Genomic DNA, 20,650 nt, shown 5'->3' on the forward strand with positions numbered 1-20,650 from the left:
TGTAACCTCACACCTGTGTTCCCTTCTACCTGGGAAACTCCTAGATATTCTTCAGGTCTTGAATTGTATGTCATTTCTTCTGAGAAAAACTTTCCCTAATTCCATCAAAGCAAGATCAGTTTTCCCTTCATTTTTCATTACAGTCACTTCAAACTCTCTATTTTTGCAAATTATGTGCAATTTAATAATTTCTGTGTTTAATTGTTGTTATTCTCTCACAGACAGTAAGCACCATGTAGGCAGAAAACATTTCCCCTGATCCTCCACAATTCAGAGCACAGACCAAGTGCTTAGGAAATATTTGATAAATGAAAATACAAATGGTGAGAGGTTGTATGAAGAAGGGAGGTTGTTTATTGGAGCAACCAAAAGTCTGTAGATTACTGGATTGAGAGAAAATAGAGAGAAGCCTTAGACATATAAAGGAAGAGAAATCATGCTTCCACAGAATGGAAGAAAAGAAAGATTGGGTGGGGAAGGAAGCAAGAGAAGGGAGTTCTTACCAAACAGCTTTGGTCTCAGCGGTACAGCAGATAAATAATCCATCTTTGGAGGATAAATTGAGAGATGATCCATTAGTTATTTTGAAGACAGTGTGAATGATTTTAAACAGTGGCAGGTAATAAATCTAAAGTGAGTCACTAAAAGTAAATAAAATAATTCCTTAGCAACATTAGAATTTAGGATAAATAGTTTGAATGTATGTACATCCATTTACTAAGACTATATGATTTTCTTCATCCTTGCTCAGGTATGAAGACGGAGAAAGGAAAGTTCTGGGGTTGTATAGGCAGGTAACTGGAGGTTTAGGAGGCCAAGAAGTTCTAGGATGATAGGGACGGCCATTAGCATGATTGTATTAGATGAAGAGGAGGATTTACCAAAGAGGAGAGAAATAGACTGAGAATAACAGAGAGGGGCAAGGAAGAGAAAGGCAAATTTTGGGCTTCTGAGAAATAGAAAATGAATAGTGAGCAAAGGTTTGGGCCAAAAAATAAATATATATAAGATTTTCTAAATTCAATATATTAAAAGAATGGCTTCTTTTAAGTTTTTGGAAAACATCAACTGAAGACCTGATTTATTTTGAAATTAGAGTGAATATTTTATTCAAGATAATGATCTAAATTTCTTATAGACAAGTCACATTAAATTGATGGTTTTTTTTTTCAATTATCTTTTTCTATTTTAATATGTTTATTATTTTCTGTGCATAATGGTACTTTTTGTCATATCTGAAGTTATGTCAGATTTAATTTGGCTACCAAATCCTCTGTGCCTATAGTGTCAGGTACTAAAGAGATACTAGAATTGAAGGCTTTTTAACAATGAATGTACATGATAACTTGCTTGAATTCCCACTAGATTCCACTTGTGTAAGATGATAATTATATTCACATATTTTAGAGACAAACCATGATGCTTGATAGAGTCTTCCTTTTTTGTTTACTCTTCTTTATTTTGAGCTGGAGGATAATTGCTTTATACTGTTATATTGGTTTCTGCCATACATCAACATGATTCAGCATGGAGCCTCCTTCCCACCCCCCACCCCATCCCAGCCTTCTAAGTTGTCACGGAGCACCAGGTTGAGTACTCTGAGATGCTTGATAACGCCTTCTTATATGCCCAAATACCAACTTAAGAGAATATCTATAAGTATAAAATACTGTTTGCTTTGCTTTTATTTATTCTTCTATCATCACTTTTGTTTGATTATAACTTTCTGGAAGAAAATCTGTGACCAACCTAGACAGCATATTAAAAAACAGAAACATTACTTTGCTGACAAAGGTCCATATAGTCAAAGCTGTGGTTTTTCCAGTAGTCATGTATGGATGTGAGATTTTGACATTAAAGAAAGCTGAGCACCAAAGAATTGATGCTTTTGAACTGTGGTGCTGAAGACTGTTGAGAGTCCCTTGGACTGCAAGGAGATCAAACCAGTCAATCCTAAAGGAAATCAGTCCTGAATATTCATTGGAAGGACTGATGCTGAAACTGAAGCTCCAATACTTTGGCCACCTGATGCAAAGAACTGACTTGTTGGAAAAGATCCTGATGCTAGGAAAGTTTGAAGGCAGGAGGAGAAGGGGACAACAGAGGATGAGATGATTGGATGGCATCACCGACTTGATGGACATGAGCTTGAGCAAGCTCCAGGAGTTGGTGATGGACAGGGAAGCCTGGCATACTGAAGTCCATGGGGTTGCAAAGAGTCGGACACGACTGAGCGACTGAACTGAACTGAACCTATTTGAGAACCAGGAAGGGATTGGTATGCTTGGCTAGGAGTAAGGTATGGAAGGAAGGGTAGGTAGAAGAGAAGGCATGCAGAGTAGCAGGGACCAGGCATAGATGGCTTTGTTACTATAAGGAGTTTGTGTTTTACTGCCAATGATTCAAAAAGATGCAGGAGGGTTTAGAGAAGCAGTGACGTATCAGAGGTGCACACTGACCTATTCTGTGGAGAAACAGAGAGCTCAAGGGTGACGCCAGGGTTTGGAGCTTGAGTATCTAGTAAATGGCATTCCCATTTAATGAGATGGGGTACAACTTCAAAGAACTTATTTTGCTTGGTTTTATAGGAATCTCATCTCTCCCTTCTCACCCAGTTTTTACTGGAAAGTGGAATAGACCTACTGGTTGTGTGATTTAAACTATTTTATGCTTTAAAAAAAATAACAATGATGATGGCAATAAGTAATGCTTGATAGCTCTTACAGTTTACAAAATATTTTAATATCCAATAATGCGTTTGCATTATCTGGTCACACTGAGGGTTTCTGTACCTATTCCTGATTTTTATTGGAAAAAAATTTTTAGAAACATAAGCAATTTGTAGCATACTTTAAAATGCATAAAGAACAGTTTGCATCTGCTGAAAAAGAGTGAACCAAGGAAAATTAGCTCTTGAAATGTGTCAAATACGAGTTAAAAGAAAATTGAAAATAGACTATAATGAATGATCTTATTTACCCAATTTGAATTAATATATATGCTATAATTTGTCTCTCAGATCCAAGGTTCATTAGTGCCCACCTCATCCCAGAGAGTGACAACCCTGAAGATGACAAAGTGTACTTTTTCTTCCGTGAAAATGCAATAGATGGAGAACACACTGGAAAAGCCACTCACGCTAGAATAGGTCAGATATGCAAGGTGAGGTAAAGAAAAAATGAGAGTATCTTTGTCTAATCACAGTTTTTTCTCCTTTTCCCATCTTTGTACAAATATAATAAAAATATGGCTAAAAAACCTGCCTGATCATTATAAATATTTAAAAGGCAAAAACTATTGAAAACATATTACAGTTGCTTATGTATAACCTCGTAGTCAAACATGCAGGTGGAGGTTGTCACATACTGTTTCACAAGTACATTAAATAATACTAGTTTGTAATTCTAGGGAAATATTTTTTTGTATTACCTTGGAAAATAGTTTCTGTATTCTCAGACCTAGTAAAGTTTTCTACAGTGTGTAAGTTTTCAGTGAATATATTTTGTTGGAAATAACTGAAGTATGAATATAAAAGAAAAAACATTATAGCTTATTTTTATAAATTTATTGCATCCAATGTGCACATACAGAGCACACATAAATAATTTTGAAACTGTGAGCTTTCATATACTGTGTGGCACAAAATTGGATGTGAGATGCATTATAATGTTAGAATAAAAAATTGGTCAGTAAATACTTATGGGTTAAATAGTGTGAACATATGGTAACAGTACTGTTCCTACCCTCTATACTGTAAAATATGGTGTATATGCAATATGAATAAAGCCAACTGTTATTATATTATTAAAGCACCTGTCATCTCAAGAAAATCATAAGGACAAAGTCAATTATTGTCTTCAAATGAAATTATTTTTAAAAAAATAATGAAATTTTACAAATCCCTATCTTAGAAGAGGGGTGTAACCTCTTTTCTTCTCCAATCATGATTTAATTATTTATCTGTAGTATGTTAAACTACTGGAAAATTATAAGTTTTAATGATGTGGAAACATACAAATGATATATGAATATGTAAGAATCTCTCTCCACAAAATATAGAGCATCATTAAAAGCACTACTTACAAGGGTTAAAAAAAAAACTTTATACTAAATAAAATCATATAAACAAAATACAAATCAATGTTATAATTTTTAGGAAAAGTTATATTTCTTCAAAAATATGCACATAAATACTATTCTAAAAGACTAGAAGTTACCAGTAAAAGCATATCATCATAATAGAATTTATTGCTACGTTGGGTTACAGTTAATTTTCATTTTCAGTGAGCAGTTACTTTTTCAATATGTTGCTGTGGAATGAGTTCTTTACTAAAATTTTTCTGATATTATTTTCAACATGCTATTTGTAAAGTCAGAATTGTTTCAACTGTTTGAACTTATAAAAGTATTTAATGCTTAGCCTGCTTTTGTGTTGTGTTTTGAGTATGGGTTATGAGGCATGCAGTTATTCTTTCATTCAATAAATACCTGTTAAGTACTACTATGTGCAAATGTGCTTATTTCCATGAACCACCTACTTAGATGAATAAAATCTCCCTACGTAAGAGAGAGACTTAAAGCAGACCAAAACAGACACAAGAGTAATACTGTCCATTGCAAAGTGGTAACAGAATGGAAAAAGTACAGTGACTGTTTAATGCTAAGGGATATTTATTATAAGTCACTCCTTGAATCAGGTTTGGATGAATAGATTGTACCAACAGTAGGATAAGAATGCAATTACTTACATCTAGTCATTTAAAATTCATTTATCAACTTGAAAAATGAGGAAATGCATTTTGTGTATGTTTCATATACAAAAGATGAGAGGATAAAACTGATATTTGAAATTATCATTTGCATGTACAGTTTTTAAAACCATTATTCCCTCCATTCAGAATGACTTTGGGGGCCACAGAAGTCTGGTGAATAAATGGACAACATTTCTCAAAGCTCGTCTCATTTGCTCAGTGCCAGGCCCAAATGGCATCGACACTCATTTTGATGAATTGCGTAAGTAGCTAATGATGTTGATGTTGCATAGAGTATACTTGTGCAGGCTTTGCCATGACCTTCAGAAATGCAAATTTCCTAATTTTATTTTTAAACAGAGGATGTATTCCTGATGAATTCTAAAGATCCTAAAAATCCAGTTGTATATGGAGTGTTTACAACTTCCAGGTAAATAGCATTTTAATATTTTATTATCATAGAAAATCCATGTACTTTAGACACTGTTTTAAGTGTCCATATTTGTGAAAATATATTTTTGAAAGAACAGTGTTGGCTTAACCTTTGAGCTCTTGTGCATTCTTGGGTGCTTGAAATAAGTCATGATGTAAATCATTTTATACATAAATTTTAGCAAAGAAGTTCATTACTATAAATTTAACAATGAAATGTATGCCATGCCCTATGTATAGCTTTGACTTGAAAATTTTGAATGAAATATAAAATACTGTAAGCATAGAAATCTGAGTTTTGTCAACAGTTTATAGTGATATAAACTAAGGGTGAAAAATCTTTTTTTCCTCTTCTCCTCCTTTCTCTTCTCTCTTGGGCTTACCCTTCTTCTCCCTCACCTCCTCCATCTCCCTCCTCCTTCTCCACCTCCCCCTCTCCTCTCCTTCTCCTTTCCTCATTTTCATCTCCCTCAAAGCTCTTGCTGTCAATCAAACAGTGCTTATTTTCTGACAGTTCTATTCAGCATAAAGTTTATTTTACCTGGAGTTGCCAAGAGAAATATATATTTATATGCATATAAATAGTGTTATTTGGATATGTATAAATGTTTAAAAGGGAAATAATTTAAAATCAAAAGTCAGGAAAAGTGCTGCAAAGGACTGTGATAGAATAAAGAAAGATTAAACTACAATGTCCAACACTGATTTATTCTGTAAGTATTAAAGCCATTAAAATTTGATTGGACATATTCACTTAATTTTTTGAAGTAACATGATATGAATTTATATATTTGTACCATATATTGTCTATTTATGATATGAGTACATGTATTCTATGAGTACTTAGGATCTTCCCAGGTGGCGCTGGTGGTAAAGAACCTGCCTGCAAATGCAGGAGAGGTGAGAGATGCGGGTTGGATCCTTGTGTCGGGAAGATCCCCTAGAGGGAGACATGGCGCCCCACCCCAGTATTCTGGCCTGGAGCATCCCATGGACAGCGGGGCCTGGAGGGCTACGTCCACAGTGGCACACAGAGTCAGACAGGACTGAAGCAACTTGGCATGCACACATGAGCACTAAAGATGGTTTCATCCATGCCTTCTAATTTTGAGCAACCATAATTTGTTCTCTTACATCTTATTAAAATATATATACATGCAGCTTTAAAAATACTAAACACTATTTGAGAATTTGTGTTCAGGTATTGATAATTGCTATCTGAAATTTAAGAAATCAGCATATATAGCTCTGTCACTGTATAAAAATGAAATTCTGTTTTTGTTCTCTTTTTTAGTAACATCTTCAAGGGGTCAGCCGTGTGCATGTATAGCATGAGTGATGTGAGAAGGGTATTCCTTGGACCATATGCTCACAGGGATGGTCCCAACTACCAGTGGGTGCCTTATCAAGGAAGAGTCCCCTACCCACGACCAGGAACTGTAAGTGACCTAGGTGTTCAAGATGGGAAATGAATACATTTATGCTGAAGACTTAACAAAAAAGCAGCTATAACACATATTTAATGTAGATTATATAAAAGAATGATTCCAAGACTATAAATGAAAGCAAGATGAGGATTTTGTCTGATACCTTGAAATTCCACATTTAACGATATCTTCTTCAGAGGCATCAGTGTTTAATTTCAGTGCCTACCAGTAGTTATTACCCATAATTTCTGAGAAATAGAAACTGAACAGATAGATTTATTTATTTTCTTTTCTGAAAGGGATATAGTAAAAATGGCTTTCATGGAGAGCTGAGACAGTTAAGATACACCTGGGTTTGTTCTCTTTGATCGTGGTGAAAGCTCAAGAATTGCCCATTAAATAGGAGGAAAACGTTTTTAACCAGTATTTTCTTCCTGTGAAAATCCCTCAAATAGGTAAAGAAGATATGCAAGAAATAAAAATACCTTGTGGAACAGGGCCCCCATATTTTAACAGATGCTGTCTACTCTCACTGACCTCTCTCCTCCAGCAATCCTAGGCACACTCCAGCTCAAAAAAATTGGACAGAGCTCAAAATAAAACTAGATTTAAGCCTGCAGTTTAAAGTAGGGAGAAAAAAAAAGAAAAGATCAATATGGTCAAAAGTAAGCAAAGTCATCAATGTGATGTCAGAAATTCTAAAATATGTGGATGGATCCATCCAGTGCAACATTTTCTAGCCCTAAAAATCTTTAAGGAAATAATTTCATATGAATGAAAAACCTTGTTCTTTAAATTTTATTGTTTGTTTAATTTCACGTGAGTTTTATTGTTTAATTCAAGTAAATGCTGTTTTTATATGATTTTATTGGACATAGAATGCTTTTAATCTTAATTGTTTTCTGTATTACTAAACTTACTAGCATTTCATAAAGATTACTTCTAGTTGGTGGATCTTGTAAATAAAAAATTGATGGATTTTGTAAATAAAAAATTAAATAGATTTTCAGAAGAATAAATGAACAAGATAGAATATCCATTGATTGTAAGAAGCCAAAAATGGTTTTATAAAAATGTATATGATATTTACTCCATTTCTTAATGATAAACTATTTTACTTTGTTGATGGACAGTTTTGTAACTTACAGCTATTTTTATCTCTGTGACTAATTAATGTCAGTATATTCTAATTATACACTTGCTCTGGGCTTACTTCAACAAACTTGGTGAAAGTCTTTCATTAGATACTGTGCTGTTATTTGGAGCTACCGAGTATTTGATGTGAAGATGTCTACAGTGTATTTAGAATTAATAGCAATTAAAATTATATTTTGTGTCAGGCCTATTTATATATGTATTTGTATTATATTCAGTAGCCCAATTATTGTCCCCATCTTACAGATCAAGACTCTGAGGCAAAGAAAGGAGCCAGGACTATTCAGGCAGTTTGGTTCTAGAGCCTGAATTCTCACCCATTATTCACAGATAGTTGTTATAACATGGGAAATCATGGCAGCAATTTGCACCAAGTGCTGGAGGCAGAAGGCAGAAAGCCTTAATTCCTTCTCTGAGCCAGGAGTTAGAGAAGGGCTTCCAAGAGGAGATAGCACCTTGCTCTGTGAATAAAATTCACTTAGATGAATCCATTAATTTCAAAAGTGGGCTTCTGAGAATATGTCATTCCATCAAAACTGCTGGAGAAAAACACAGTAAGTGGCCTTCAAACACTGTGTCAATAGAATGGCATTTCCTTTATTTTTAAACAAAAACCTACAGCTTAAGTAGTACTAAATACAGTGATAAAAGTAAGGCAAGAGAATGAGACAAATTTTAAGATAAAAATCTAAAATAAATAAATCTCTTAATGTGCAATCTTACATTTCTAAGTTTTTGCAGATTATTTATAAATGGTGGTAGAAAAGCAAAAAAAATTAATGTCATAAAATATGTTTTATTGTTTCTTTGAGGAGTTTATACAGCTATACAGCTACTTGATATTTCATTAAATAAATATTTTTTTAAATTTACTAAAACAGAAATAATTCCCTAAATCCCCTAACTGATATATTAATGTGTTATTCTGTGTGTATCTGGTTACTATATACATATATGTTCATAGATAGATAGACACTTTCCCATTTCAAAACAAATTTTATTTATTTCATTTCTCATGAATTATTAATGATCTGTATCAAGGTAATGGCAAAGACAATTGATTTCTCCTTCTAAGCCTCTTGCAAGATCAGGAACCACTTAATTACATTTCAGCTTTCAAACTCTTAAACTAAATGGCAGAAATTACCTAAGTGTAAGGCAAAAAAGCAAGAAACGGTGATATTGTACTCTAAAAGCTTTTGCCATATAATTAAATGCAATGAAAAGAGACAGACTAAAGTCGGAATTTTCTTGTTTTTGTTTTATTGCCTTAAATGGAGCGTTTAAATCAGAGGTGATGTTATGGCAGTATGCAACACTGCATTCTGTCTGGCTTTCTATGGCTGTCATCTTTTCTGCTTGGTCCAGCGTGTTTGGTCAGTTTCTGTGCCATACAAGTTGGTAAACACTTTGAATAACACATCTTCTGTTCCTGAAAGTTACTGTAATTATTAATGAAATAATATTTTTGGTACTTTTGTACTATTTTTTCCGGGTTATATTAAAATAAAGCAACAAAGAATAGTTTATATTCTCTTAATTTAAAAAGAACATATTTATGTTTAGCATGATATCATAGGGAAATATGAATGTATCCAAGAAAATGATTGACTTTTTCTAATGATTAATTGCATTGTCATAACATATTTCATTCACTATTTCAAATTCTTCATTGATAACGTAAAGTAGATGGTATTGTCACTAATAAAAAGCATCAGACTTCTGTACCCTGAGTTCATTAGATACATTTATAGTTCTTGGTGAGAAATGATGACATCCCATTGAGACTTAAGATATCTTTAGAAAATATATACTACATATTATATCTACTAATTTAAGTAACATTATTTTATTTTTGAGTTTAACAGTTACTTAAATTTAAAAAATTGCAGATTTAAATTCTAGACAATTGAGGCCATGTAATATATAAATTATAATCCTATTCATTATATTGTAATCAAAAGATATTATTCTCTTTATTTTAATAGTGTCCCAGTAAAACATTTGGTGGATTTGACTCTACCAAAGACCTTCCTGATGACGTTATAACATTTGCAAGAAGTCATCCAGCCATGTACAATCCAGTATTTCCTATCAATAACCGGCCGATAATGATCAAAACAGATGTAAATTATCAGTTTACACAAATTGTGGTAGATCGAGTGGATGCAGAAGATGGCCAGTATGATGTCATGTTTATTGGAACAGGTAAATGTTTTAACTTCAGCTCTAAATGTTCTTCCAGAACATTGCATTTAACTAAGTATACTAAAAACTGAAGGAATGTTTTATAGTCACTCTCAAGGTATACTATGCTGTGCTTAGTCACTCACTCATGTCTGATTCTTCACGACCCCATGGACTGTAGTCTGTCAGGCTCCTCTGTCCATAGGGATTCTTTCAGCAAGAATACTGGAGTGGGTTGCCATGCCCTCTTCCATGGGATCTTGCCAAACAGGGATCCAACCCAGATCTCCCACATTGCAGGCGGATTCTTTGCCATCTGAGCCACTAGGGAAGCCCAGAATACTGGATTGGGTAGTCTATCCTTTCTCCAGGGGATCTTCCCAACCCAGGATTTGAACTGGGGCTCAAGGTATGCTGCTGCTGCTGCTGAGTCGCTTCAGTCGTGTGTGACTATGTGCAACCCCATAGACGGCAGCCCACCAGGCTCCCCAGTCCCTGGGGTTCTCCAGGAGAGAACACTGGAGTGGGTTGCCATTTCCTTCTCCAGGCTCAAGGTATAGTTGACCTCTAATAAGTGACTAAAAAAAAACCCTGAACATTGTCCCATTCTAATGTGTCATGTTTTTAGACAAGTTGACATTGTTAACTTAAATTTCCTTTTCAGTCAAAAGTTGGTCAATTTAATCAGGTGAAGATAATGATTAGGTGAAGAGTCAGCATCTATAACTGAGTCATAACTCTTTTTTGACCAGAGGTTTTTCAGGACAAAGATATTGCTCAAACCATGCATAAAATTCCCAAGACAATCATTAAATGTTCTAGAATATATTGATGCAAAACTATCTGAACTTTAAAATTATCATAGAGTGCAAAAAATCTTCCAGAAAATAAATTTTGGCAACACAATTTGTTTAGTGGGTTTACTATACGATGAGAAAGCAAACCAACTTCATCAGAAAAGCAACAAAGTGGACATAAGGAATCAGCATATACATTTTAGGTTCATTGCTGTATAAATTTAACAGTATATCTTACCAGTTCTGTGACTGGAAACAAGTATTTTGTAGGTAGGTATATTTTCAGAATGAATTCCATTACTATTATAACATATTACTCTATTTCCCCCCTACTCTCTTTAATAATACTATTTTGAAAGCACCAGTTACAAATCTGAAACTTGCTACTTAGGGTCAGATTCCAAGGTAATAAATTCCTGGTCTCCATTAACGTTAACTGACATAAATCAGTGGGAAACAGAGTGAGTGCTCCACTGAAACCTTGTGTAATAACATTTATTTTCCCTTGGTGAAAAACAGAGAAAAAAAATTGCATTAACTGTAGGGGAATGGCACCTGTGCAGTAAGTGCTTTGAAGACTTAAAGTTTTATAACAAAATTGTGAAATACTTATGTTATCAGGTGTAACAGTGTCAGATTCTGAGCAATACATTATGGTTTCCTTTTATGGGGGAGAAAGTTTCTCTATCAAATTAAAGAATCCCAGTGAGACTTGGAGTTCAGTAAAAGTCAATGAATTGCAAGTATGAACTTCTGGTTATAAATATCTTGAGAAAATATAAGATGATTGGATTTCTCTTCAATAAATATTAGTTTGTCATTTAATGTCAAATTATAATTAGATCTCTCTTCAGAGTAGTTAAGCTTGTTCGATAAAGTCACACTTGCTTTTTTCTTCACCTCTGGCCTTTAATGTTGAAAAGTCCCCCACTCATTGTCAGTGCAACAAAAGCTTGCTTCTGGCAGTTTGACCAAAGAAATCCAAGCATGAGTTTTCAATTCTTCTTGGGACACGAGCTGTCTTTAATGGAACCAATTTTATGAGCATGTTGAACATCTGATGTTGTGGATGGCTATTGGTCAGCACAGAGCAGGGTCATCTGTCAGCAAAGTAAATTGATTACAGTAATTTTACCTTTTAACTAAGTTGCACATTGATCCTGGTTGAGTAATCTGATTCAATTTGTGTGAAATTGTTTGAAATACTACTCAGTAAAACTTGATCTGGAACACAGATAAGGTTATGTTTGGATACTGGAGACCGATCAGAGGCACAGAGTAGATTAACCTAATTTACCTTTAATCTTTGGTGTTATGAGTAGTCCAAGGTCCTGTAAACATAGAAAGACCCTCTTAAAAGAGGGCTTTTAAAACAACTTTACAAGGGATACACTAGCAGCCTTTCTTGAGCTCACATACCACATCATATTGATCCCCTGAAAACAGTTATCTGTGGTATGAATACTTTGAATTATTTTTATGATGTAACATTTTTTACAGACAAGATTTTTCTTCTCAAATAATTTGTCTGTTAAATTTGATTAAAATGAGCCATCCATATCTAAAAATATTTGATCATCTGATGAAATGGAATGTCAAAGAGTCAAATTTTTGAATTTAATAAATCCCTGTTCTTTCTTCTATCAAAATAGGAATGCATCTCTAAATACTGGAAAATTAGTAGGCTTCCCAGGTGGTGTAGTTGGTAAGGTTGGTAAAGAATATGCGTGCCAATGCAGGAGATGCAAGAGATGTGGGTTAGATCCCTGGGTTGGGAAGAGACCCTGGAGTTGGAAATGGTAACCCAGTCCAGTATTCATGCCTGGAAACTTCCATGGGCAGAAATGCTGGTGGGGGTTGCAAGAGTCAGACACAAGTGAGCATGTACACAAAGTAGCTTCTTAACCCAACTTAGAGTAAAAGTGGCAACTCTTATCATTAAAACACTTTGTATCTTTTAGTAATGAATAAACAGTACTTGAAATCTCTATTAAAATGTATTCTATTTAACAGTTTTTATTATTTATAGTGATGAATTTGAATTTTTTTAGCACTCTAATATGTTAATATGTTAATTAAACCAAAGCCAAATTGATTAGGCCAATTATTGAAAAACCACTCTAATAAGTAATCCAGTATTTATTATGAGAAGTCAGATTATTATCATTGAGCACTAAATGGTCATTGAGCTGTCTTTTTAGGCACCTAAGTACTAAAGGCTTCCTCATGGGAAGATGATGAGCAGTCAGGCTCTGAAGTTCAGCTACTTTTGTTGCTTGGCAACATTGCTTCCATTTTGCTTGAATATTAAATATTGATAGTAGTTCCTGATTTCATGACAAGAAGGAGAAAAACTTGTCATGTCAAAGTGTAGTTTTTCTTCTTTTTTATTTCTTATTGGATGAAAGATTCTTCAGTTTCTATAGTGCTTGAAAATTTTCAAGAGTTTCACACAGATGATTTACACATAACCCCATAATAATCCTTTTTTGCTCCTACCCCATCTGTCCCTCCCCCATTCTCTCTTCCCGCTGTTAACCACTCATTTTGTCCTCTATATCTGTGAGTCTGCTTATTCTTTTGTTATATTCTAGTTTGTTGTATTTTTTAGATTCCACATATAAGATAGATAGTGTTTGTCTGACTCATTTTACTTAGCATAATGCCCTCCAAGTCCATCAATATTGCTATAAATGGCAAAATTTCTTTCTTTTTATGGCTGAGTAGTATTCCATTGTATATACATGTACCACATCTTCTTTATCCATTCATCTGTTGACAGACACCTGGGTTATGTTCATACCTTGGTGTAGTTGTAAATAATACTATTGTGAACATGGGAGTGCATGTATCCTTTTAAGTTAGTGTTCTTGGTTCTTTTCTGATATGTACCCAGGAGTATGGTTGTTCTGATTTTAGTTTTTGAGAAGACCCCATACTGTCAAATTGATACTATTTTTAATTTAGCTTTTTTTTTGAGACACCTGATAATTGAGATTAAAAATAAAAATAATCCAACCTAATGCTTATTTTATATATATATATTCATTACACAGGTTTAGAATAAAGCCACCTTCAAAGCTTCATATATTTCTAAAAAATTCAATTAGTTTTATTCCATAACTAATTTATATTTTATCTAGTTTCATGAAATGCATTTGAATATATATTACTAATGCTATAACAATAAAATAAATGTTAAAATGCTGACATCAAAATGTCATTCTTTCTTTTCAATTATTGATATAATTTATTAACACTAAACTCTCTTCAGATCTGTTTAAATTGTGGTGTTCTCTACTTTCTTTCAAAGATGTTGGAACTGTTCTTAAAGTAGTTTCAATTCCTAAGGAGACCTGGCATGACTTAGAAGAAGTTCTGCTTGAAGAAATGACAGTTTTTCGGGTGAGTGCTGTTTAATTTCAAGTGTCGACAAGTTCACTTGTATGTCCTTCCCCCAGGACAGCTGCACACTGATCTTGGTATGGACAAGTAGTCTAGCATACCCTTCTAATTAGCTTGTCAATTAAAAAGCCAGACACTAGTCAAAATAAACCTTGAACTTTCAATTCTAGTTAAATCTAAAAATGTAAAGAAATATATCCTTGGCTCATATTTTGTTTTCTCAGTGATAAATTATATGATTTACATTTCATACTATTAATGTAACTTACCTCACTGAACAAACTCTGTGTGCCTCCCACCTCCCAAAGCCCTTCTTTCACACTTTATGGTATAAGTGGGGTGACAGATAACTTCCATGAATGTATTAAAGAAATATATTCAAAATGAAGGAATGAAGACATTTGAGTAATTTTTAAAATCTTATTTGTGAGTTGTTTTACCACATTTTTCTAAAGAAATCATTTGTTAGCAAAAGAAAATGTTCACGGTTTTTATATCACTGGTGGAAAATTTGTTACAAATTCTTAGTCTTCACAAGTAAGAAAGGTACTTGTAGTTGTCCCTTTGTCGTGAATCACTTATGGCTCAGGTAAGTTTATACAAGAGATTGGGGATAGAGGCAGCAGTTTATGTGTTGCGGTGAGAGAAGAACACTAAAGTAATTTAACATATAACACAGTCTGTTGTTCCTTTTAGAAAATCAGCTAGGAGGAAGTTTGAATTGAAGCACACCTTGACATGAATTATTTATGAAACAAACAGAAATGATGCCTATCAAAGGTGTTATTTCAGTTTTTGATAGAAGAAGGTAAAAACAATCAGACATTTATAACTAAAAATAAATTGAATTATTTAGTGGACAGAAAATGAGAAATGTCAGATCTAGTCTCACAACTTAAAATTACCTCATTTAGTCTCCAAGAATCTAAGACACTTTATCTATAAAGTGAAGCGCCTGTATTGAAGTTTTCAGTTGATTAAACATTTTGATTGTAAGAAAAATCTTTCAAGACTTCTTTTAACCCTGTACTTATTAACTCAATAGAGCTCTTGCTCCCTATTTCAGTAATTGTTTGAAGAAAAAATAAAGTAAAATATGGCAAGTTCTGAATTGATATTGATTCAAGTAAAATTGTAATTAGCTTTGAAACATGTAACTGGTAAATCATGACACAGACACCTAGTAGTGACTAAGCAATGTTCTACTGGGAAGGTCTTAGGTTCTTGAGTCATACCTATATAATAGTTCTGTTTGGACTACAAACAGTACATCTGAGCTTTCCCATCAGTATAGACAGGGAAGATAATACCTGTCTCACAGGGAAGCTAGAAGAATTAGAGACACTATCTGTGGAATATCCAGGACAGTGCTAGTTACTGTGCTCAGAATCTTATCGTCAATATAATTTTATTTGTTTTAGTTTGTCTACAGTGAATATAAGCTGCATTTACAGTAGCTTTCTCTGCTAATCCTTGGTTTAAGTCTTAAAATCACACAATCATTATAATTCTACTATGATTTTTTAAAATTAAGACTTGGACCTTATTTTGTCTGTTATAGAATGATTACTAATCCCTGTCTTTCACTGCCTCCCATTTCAGAATTTACACATTGATACTTTAGCCTACAAATTCAAAAATACAGTTATCCAAATAGACTGTGTCATCATATAGAATTCATTTAGATTTAGCAAACAAATTAGCAAGCACTAAGAGGCAGATATATAAATTTCTGTCTTATATCCATTATTGGGTCTCCAGAGTCTAAAATATGTTTTCAACCAGCATTTGTTAAATGAATAGAGAAATCAGTATTTATGCAAAAAATTAAATATGAAAAATTAAGGAGTTTAAAGTCTTCTCTAGGGAGACCCTCCTTAAAGTGAGGTGCCAGAGTATGAGGAAGATAAGCGAAGAACAGCAACAAGTTATCCTGCTTGATTATATCCCACATTATTTTCTAGTAGAAAAAATTTTTACCAGTTATTTGTTTTTAGAAATCTATATTGCCACCACCATGCAAATGAAGTTATAGGAGATACTAAAATATTATGTTAACTTTAGAATTTCTTAATTATTTCCAGAATCTTTTACTTTTGGATTTGTCATGGTTCCTCTGCATATTCCCCTTCGGTTATTGTATATGATTTTAACAAGTTTCATTTATTAGTTCAACTCTAAACAAATATGTCCAGCTTTGTCCTGGCACAGTGCTGAGTTCTGGTGAATCAGGGGTGAACACTGTGAACATGGTCTCTGGCCTCACCCAGCTCAGAGACTTTCTGACACGTCATCCCTCGTCGTCCAAGTGCTGGTTTATTATCAGTGCAGTTAAGTTTTATCTTGTAGAACTGCATTGCCGTGTCATGCCATTGAAATGATGAGGTTCTTTTTTCTATCATTTAATCATTTTCTGGGATTTTATAAATCATAATTTATATAATTTTGTAGTAATGCTGTATTCTAGCTATTTTTCATTCCTTGTACCTCTGAGATTTTAAGTTTATATTGCACATCTTATCTAGATTTGTTTTAGTAAGTCAAAACAAGTTTTAGTTTAAAAATGCTACTTCAAACTGTTAAATGACTTTCAGCAAAATCTTCAGAGATGGGGAGCCAACAACCTTGCAAGCACAAATATTTAATGTCTACTAGATTTTATTAGTGTTTTGCAGTTTCCAAAGGATTACACAATCTAATTATACCTGTGATAATTTACTGAATGATTTCTGCATGGTTTAAGATGCCATGAGAGAGGTTTTTTATCAGTTTTTAACAATTAGGTATAAATAAGTGTCAGGCGAGTGTATGCTCCTTGGTTTTTGTCTTGTCACAACAAAGATTTGGAGTGACGAACATTAAAGCCGCCCTCGGCGTGTCACAGCTCTTGGGTCTTGGACAGACCGTTTTATAGCTCTCAGGTCTCGAACAGACCATGTTGTAGCTCTTAGACAAGTCAGTGTTACAGCTCAGTGTTACGGCTCTATTTTATTTAGATAATAACAGGAAAATCCACCTTTGAGGCGTGAGGGCATGTCAACCCAAAGACGCAAAGAGAAGAGCGCCCCAGCGCACAGGAGAGAGAGAAAGAGAAAGAGCGCATGCATGCGGGGGACAGAGAGAGCCCTTTGGCTCCTCTTTTTATATGTTTTTTTCTTCCCCCTGGGCCTGTCCTATGCAAATTGGGCTTGGTCAGGAGTGTTGTTCTACCTGAAGTCCTCACTCCGGCCCTCCGACCTTCCTTTGACCTTCTTTTGTTCTATTTTCTCGGGCTTTTCCCTTCCTTGTCTTTTAGCCACCGCTATTTTTTGGACTCCTGGTTTCTATTCTAACTGCCTAACATAAGTAATAATATGCTTTCATGGAAATGATTGTTTATGAGTTTATGAAAAGATTATTTGCAACATAGGGACGCATCTTCCTCAGATAAATATTCCATTTCTCTCCCATGTTCTCTGTCATGCATTGCTGTCATTGTTATTTCTCTGACACACAAGTAGACAAAATGTATTTGGGCAGAGTTTAAAGAAATATTTACTTTCAACATTCTATTCTATCAAGCAAAGTTCATACATATATTGTGGTCTAGCAATTGGAATATTTCACTGTCAAACTTTGTTTAGTTTTGCAGAAGGAGGGCAAAAAACACAACACATTAAAGCAATTTCTATATACACTGAAACTATCAGAGAAATGTTAGAGTTTCCTTATTTTTATTTGAGCCTTGCAAGTTACTCCATTTAATATAAAATTTAAAAGGGTTAACTGAAGCACTGTGTTGATTTGACAAGGTAAATAGACAAGGAACAGATTTAGGATCCTGGTGGTATCTGATACTCTTGGATTTTAAAAAGAAAGACATTGATGTCAACCAGACAGTTAATTTTACCATAATATCATCTCCAGGAGACCATATTCATTATGTATCTTTGCTAGACTGAATAACCAACCTCACATAAAATTCTAATTAAAGCCAGTACTGTGTCCATTGCCATTTTGAGGTTGGTTTTAGGAAAACACCCTGGCTAATCACAGGACATTCCAGTGGTTCTAGTTACATCTAAGACACTTTTATTCTGGGTAAAATCAAATCCCAATCAGAGTATAGTATGAAGTATATTCCTCAGTGATAAAATTTCCATTTTAGAGTAAAATTTTAGTGGGAAATAAGAGATGAAATAAATTGGCTTCCCAGGAAGCTCAGACTGTAAGGAATCTTACTGGAGAAGAGAGTGGCTACCCACTTCAGTATTCTTGCCTGGAGAATTTCATGGACAGAGAGTCAGACACAATTGAGCAGTTAACACTTTCATTTTCATAGGACTCTAGAAATTACTTTAAATAGCTATCATATATCCAAAATGGTATTAAGGTACTAAGACACAAACCTATTTCAAATATTACTTGTAACATAAACTTGTGTTTAAATCTCAATTACTGTGATATTCCAAACAAATTGGTTAAAGTCAGTTGAGCCTCAACTTCTTCATTTCATCAGTTTTTTTGTTTTTCTAATTAAGGTTACTAGTCAATTGTAGCTGTTATTAACTAGTTATATAAATGACAATCTCATTTAAAATAATTGCTTGAAAATTCTAAATCTATGCCTTGTTAAAAACATTCAAAAGCTACGAAAACTAGAAGTATGCTGATTTTTACTTTATGCACTTGAGATTTTTTTTTTTCCAGTCCAAGGAGGGTTTTACTTTTGATACAGTGGCTGGTTACATCAAGTTGCAATGCATTTAGTACAGCAGATTTTATTTATACTGCTATTGACTGCAAAGGATTGCAAGGCATTTACATAGATAATGCATTCATTTTAAACCCAATTTATGCAGTATTCCATGAACAGCTGAGCAAACAAATGAAAGAGTTTAATTTTCATTCAAATGTAAAACATAATTGATGCTTTCCAAAACCTAGTCTGTTAACTCATTCTAAGGGAGCTTCAGCATGCTTAGCATCCAGGGAGCGCTGTTTGATTCTCCTGGGATCAGCAGGTTGAAAAGCTCTGCAAGTGTGAAAGTTTAATAAGGACTAGATTTAAAATATCTGAAAAAATATATATATAGCAAATTAGAGTCATAGAAAATCTTGAAAAGATGCTAAGTTTTTAATTTCATTTTTACTTGAACTCCAGTTAAATTTGCAATTAAAACCAGTTTCATGAAAAAATGCTTATAAAGCTACATCTGTTTTAAATGGAAGTCATATTCACTTCCAACTAGGGCTCAGGAAAAAAAATAGCTTGTTTAAATGGATGTCATCTTAATATATTGTCTGTTAAAATTCAACCACAGACAGCATATAGCACATCCTATTCCAAACTGTTTCATGGCCTAAAATATAAGTAAGCTGCTTTTAATAAAGAGATTCTAGGATCTTAATTTAAGAACGTTGAAATCATTATATGGCACAGTGGAGTTTCTTATGTATTGAGGTTTGTTTTCTTTTACAATTTATGTATAAAGTGATCATTTCAGTCTCCCTTACAGACATTTTAATTTTGTATTGTCAATGTATGTGAAATGTGTGAAAATTCACCAGCTTCACTTATAGATAGTTTCACTGAAGTTGTTTGAAAAGAACCTAGACGTAGCTAACTTTTATTTTAATCATACTACCTGTTAATTCTCTAAGAAGTACTTTCCTTGCACCTTGGCTATAGAATTTATTTTGCAAAAGTCTCCATGATGCTAGCTGCTTACATACATGACAACATAACCATTTTCCCTGTGAAGCTGTTGGAATGGAAGAAGCTGCTGTGGAATATTTTTCTGCTTTAAATTCTTAGTTTGGATTCACTGATTCCAATATTATGTAAACTTAAATACAACAATCAGTTTTGTCTTTTAAAACTAAAAATCTGTGATGATTTGGCCCCTTAATTTTTGTGATTTGATGGAATAAATTCCTAAAATCTTATTTCTATATAGAGAAAATTGGTAGATATTCCTTTCATCATAGTTGTCTTTCTGATTGATAGTTCCTATAGGAAATTGTTACCTTTAATATCATTAAGCTATGAAAATGGGTAACTATGGGACAATTCTAAATTATCCTATCAAATTAATTTACATCCTAAATCATTTGTCTCACTTATGTCTCAGGCAGGTAGTCTTAAATCTGTTAAGAAAATTTTATGCTCAGCTTAGATATCAGAGTTCAAAGTGGAAATCTGCAATTCCGTAGCACATAGGAGGTAATTAAAACCACAAGAGGGGATAAGCCATCAGAAAAAGAATGTAGCATCCAAGGAGGAGTGGATAGGAGTCAGTAAGGGAAGGCAAACATATGAAGAATGACTAGAGATAGAAAAAACTCTGAAAAAATCAAGAATAGTTAATAAAGAGTTCCAAAGCATAATGAAATCTAAATAGAGGAAGCAGTCAAGAACTGAGTGGTCACTAGTGCTATATCAAACAGGAAGTTCAGTAATAACAATAGACTGAAAGCTTCCATTCAGCACCACAGGTTGTCAGTGATCCCTCCT

At 33.8% G+C, this 20,650-nt stretch overlaps 1 protein-coding gene across 7 annotated transcripts in view; it reads left to right on the forward strand.

Annotated features, from left to right (window-relative positions):
* SEMA3A (semaphorin 3A) overlaps positions 1-20,650 on the forward strand; it is a 501,460-nt gene that overhangs the window by 447,192 nt on the left and 33,618 nt on the right. For all 7 annotated transcript variants that reach the window (XM_043871699.1, XM_043871697.1, XM_043871698.1 and 4 more), the window contains 6 exons: positions 3,020-3,162; positions 4,899-5,013; positions 5,112-5,181; positions 6,478-6,622; positions 9,754-9,973; positions 14,063-14,154. In XM_043871699.1, the coding sequence (XP_043727634.1) occupies positions 3,020-3,162; positions 4,899-5,013; positions 5,112-5,181; positions 6,478-6,622; positions 9,754-9,973; positions 14,063-14,154 (785 nt within the window). The remainder of the gene's footprint in view (positions 1-3,019; positions 3,163-4,898; positions 5,014-5,111; positions 5,182-6,477; positions 6,623-9,753; positions 9,974-14,062; positions 14,155-20,650) is intronic.

The sequence above is a fragment of the Cervus elaphus genome, chromosome 18 (assembly GCF_910594005.1).
Source record: "Cervus elaphus chromosome 18, mCerEla1.1, whole genome shotgun sequence".
Lineage (NCBI taxonomy): Eukaryota > Metazoa > Chordata > Mammalia > Artiodactyla > Cervidae > Cervus > Cervus elaphus.